Source organism: Garra rufa, chromosome 1, assembly GCF_049309525.1.
Source record: "Garra rufa chromosome 1, GarRuf1.0, whole genome shotgun sequence".
NCBI lineage: Eukaryota > Metazoa > Chordata > Actinopteri > Cypriniformes > Cyprinidae > Garra > Garra rufa.
Window position 1 is genome coordinate 37484348 of NC_133361.1, and position 3264 is coordinate 37487611.

General features: G+C 33.8%; 1 gene segment (V, D, J or C); it reads left to right on the top strand.

The window, feature by feature from the left end:
• Positions 1–2554: 2554 nt before the first annotated feature.
• Positions 2555–3016, top strand: LOC141305801 (Ig heavy chain V region XIG14-like). The segment is given in 2 exon segments: positions 2555–2597; positions 2709–3016. Coding segments are annotated over 2 exon segments (351 nt in total).
• Positions 3017–3264: the final 248 nt, after the last annotated feature.

Consider the following 3264-nt stretch of genomic DNA (forward strand, 5'->3'; position numbering starts at 1 on the left):
CCTCCTTCTCTTTATTTGAGTATTAGGATGAAAAGAAGCAGCTTGTTCTCACTCGTCTCAAACCATGATCTCCTCATCTCTCTGGTTGTTGCTGCTGCTGGCAGCTGATTCTTGTAAGTCTTTATAGGTTCTATAGACAACCTAATAAAATACTCTTGGTTATAATGTTGCCACATCTCTAACATGTCCAGCCATATATTTCTGATCAAACATCTCGAACGAAAAGAGCAACAGAAATTCCTCCCTACACATTATTATACAGTTTTTTACAATCGTTTTTGCACTATTAACTGAACCTTAATGTCATTTTTCAAAACTCTAGATACAAAACTCAAAACAGTCATTATTTGTAACACAGGCTGTCCAGTGTTCAAAACTTTGCATATTGCGTTCATATATTTAAAGAAGCCTTGCATTAGCAGAAGCATTGTTTCAAAAAACGAATTTATTATGAAATATTATAGGAACATTACTTTAGATCACCCATACACAAGTTACCCATAGTTTCAATGTGTTTTTGCTAGTACAATCATTAAATATAGTTGTACAAAATATGTGATTCAGGTTTCATTTTTTTTTTTTTACTTTAGACTGAGAACAGTACAGACACAGTGGTATCATTGAAATACTGTAATGTGGAATTTACTGATAAAATAAATCTCAGCATAGGTTTTCTAAAGGTATATTGTGTATTGTACCCTGCTGAAAAAAAAAACTGCTAAAACCAGCCTAGGCTGGTTGGCTGGTCTTAGCTGGTTTAAGCTGGAAGTAGCTGGTTTTAGCTGGTCTCCCAGTCTGGTCAGGCTGGTTTTAGCTGGTGGTTTCCAAGCCTGACCAGACAGAAAAGTGGCCAATACCCCCCTAAAACCAGCTATGACCAGCTAAAACCAGGCTGGTTGACCAGCTAAAAACAGCCAAACAGCCTAGGCTGGTTTTGGATTTGTTTTCTTCTTCAGCAGGGCTAATTTGTGCACCAACGTTTTTGATACATTCTTTATTTATTTATTTATTTATTTATTTTTTTTTTTACCAGGGTAGCCAATAACTCATTGAAACCACAAAAGCAATAACATAAAAATGACATCTTGCATTCAGTAATGTTGAATATGAAAATGTGTTCTGTAAAAGAGGTACATGGGGCCATAGAAACCATATTTGATAAAGACTGAAATATGACATCCATAGATACATGGTAAAAAAAAAAAAAGTACTGCAGAGGTACAATTTTGTTCCTGGGAAACAACACATAAAGGTACCTTTAAAGGTACACAATGGGTTCTTACTGTACAATTATGTACCCAAAAAATTGTACCCTTGGTAACACCCCAGTGACAGGTACTTGTACCCTAAAAGGTATAGTTTTGTACCGTTTTTTCTGAGAGTGTAGTGTAGTCCACTTGGGTCATATTCTGTGGCAACTGGTGTCAAATGATCTATCCTGAAACATGCACTATTTTCCATAAAAGCTATGCTTCAAGGGTAATGCAACAGTTACTTATCATTTTAAGCAGATGTATCAACTGATAGTTCAATCTTTGTAATGAAATGAATGCACACTCATTTCAGATGTAAAGTGTGAGTTGCATTTAAGTTGTGTCATTTTGAACAGGTGATTTAAGTTCAATGAACAAATAATCTTTGGCTTATATGTATTGTATCCAAGCATTTGAAAAATGTGTTAAGTGGCTTGAAAAATGTGCATTTTGATCATTGGTTGTGAATTATGTGTCTAGAGTTTTGAAAAATGACATTAAGGTTCTGTTATTAGTGCAAAAACGATTGTAAAAAACTGTAATACAAAAATGACTCTTAACTATACCTCATTTCAATTATTTTTTTATTAATTAATTTATTGTTTTATATTGCAGTTTGTAACATCAATGTTTTACAGCCCAATACATGTATAAGAAACTACCTGCAGAACTTGGTGTAACCTAATACAGTCAACAAGGTTTAATCAGATTAGATAATATTTTTTAATTCAATTAGAAACTTCAGCAGAAGTTACTACATAAATCACATTTTTAGGTTACCAGCAATTGTTTAAGTTATTCATCTCTGATGCAAAAAACTACTGATATTACGACAGAGAATGCCCATTTTAGCATATCTGAGATATTACAAGATATAATGTTTTTATTTTCTTATTGTAAACCCCTTTTTCACAAAGCAAGCCTTTCTGATGTAGGTCCAATAGAATCAGTGCTTAGAATTACTGCTGTTGTTTCTGTCAGATAGAATGTCAATAATGTTTAACTCTAAGAGAAAAATCACTCAATGTTGGTAAACGTCCTATCCAAATAATAATAAGATGAAAAAAATGCAATTGGATTCTGCCCTTATTAAATTTAAAAGGAAAGTGTGATGCCTTGTAATCCCAATATTATTGTTGTTTGAGGATGTAGATTTGAGTAGTACTGTAGCTCTCTATGATTATGTAAATCTCCTGTTGCATATTTAAACAGCAGGCATGAGTCAGTTTATACATTCATCTGATCACTAGAGGGAGTGAAGTATTGCTTCAGTTCATTCAAACTGTGCTGTGAAACAAACCATGATCTCTTCATCTTTAGTGTTGCTTCTGGCAGTGATATCCTGTAAGTTTACTCTACTTTCTGTGTGATGCATCATTTTGTTTGTAAAAAGCTTGTTAACCATTTTTAAACATCATGCTCTCCTATTAACTGGTATTATTTGATTTGATACAGGTATTGATTCATATGAACTCACTCAGCCTGAGTCTCTGACTGTTCGTCCTGATGCCACTCTCACTATCAACTGTAAAGTCTCATATTCAGTTACAAGCTATCATACAGCTTGGATTCGTCAGCCTGCAGGAAAAGCTCTGGAGTGGATTGGATGGATCTTGAGTAATGGAGGCTTAGCCTACAAGGATTCCTTGAAAAGCAAGTTCAGTATCACCAGAGACACTTCCAGTAACACAATAACACTGCAAGGAAAGAATATGCAAGCTGAAGACACAGCTGTGTATTATTGTGCCAGAGAAACACAGTGACAGACACCAACAGCCTCCCTGTACAAAAACACCATCATAATACAAATGAGGGCATATTATTGAACATTTTATTCATTTTACAACTGATTGAAAGATGTAACTTTTCAAGAAACCATAACATGTATAAATAATATACATATTTATACACTATTTATATGTATATATCCAGATTTCAATTATTTACAGTGTTAATGTTCACTGATATAATATTTATTAGTTCCCATTGTTTCAGTTGTTTGAAAAGAGTT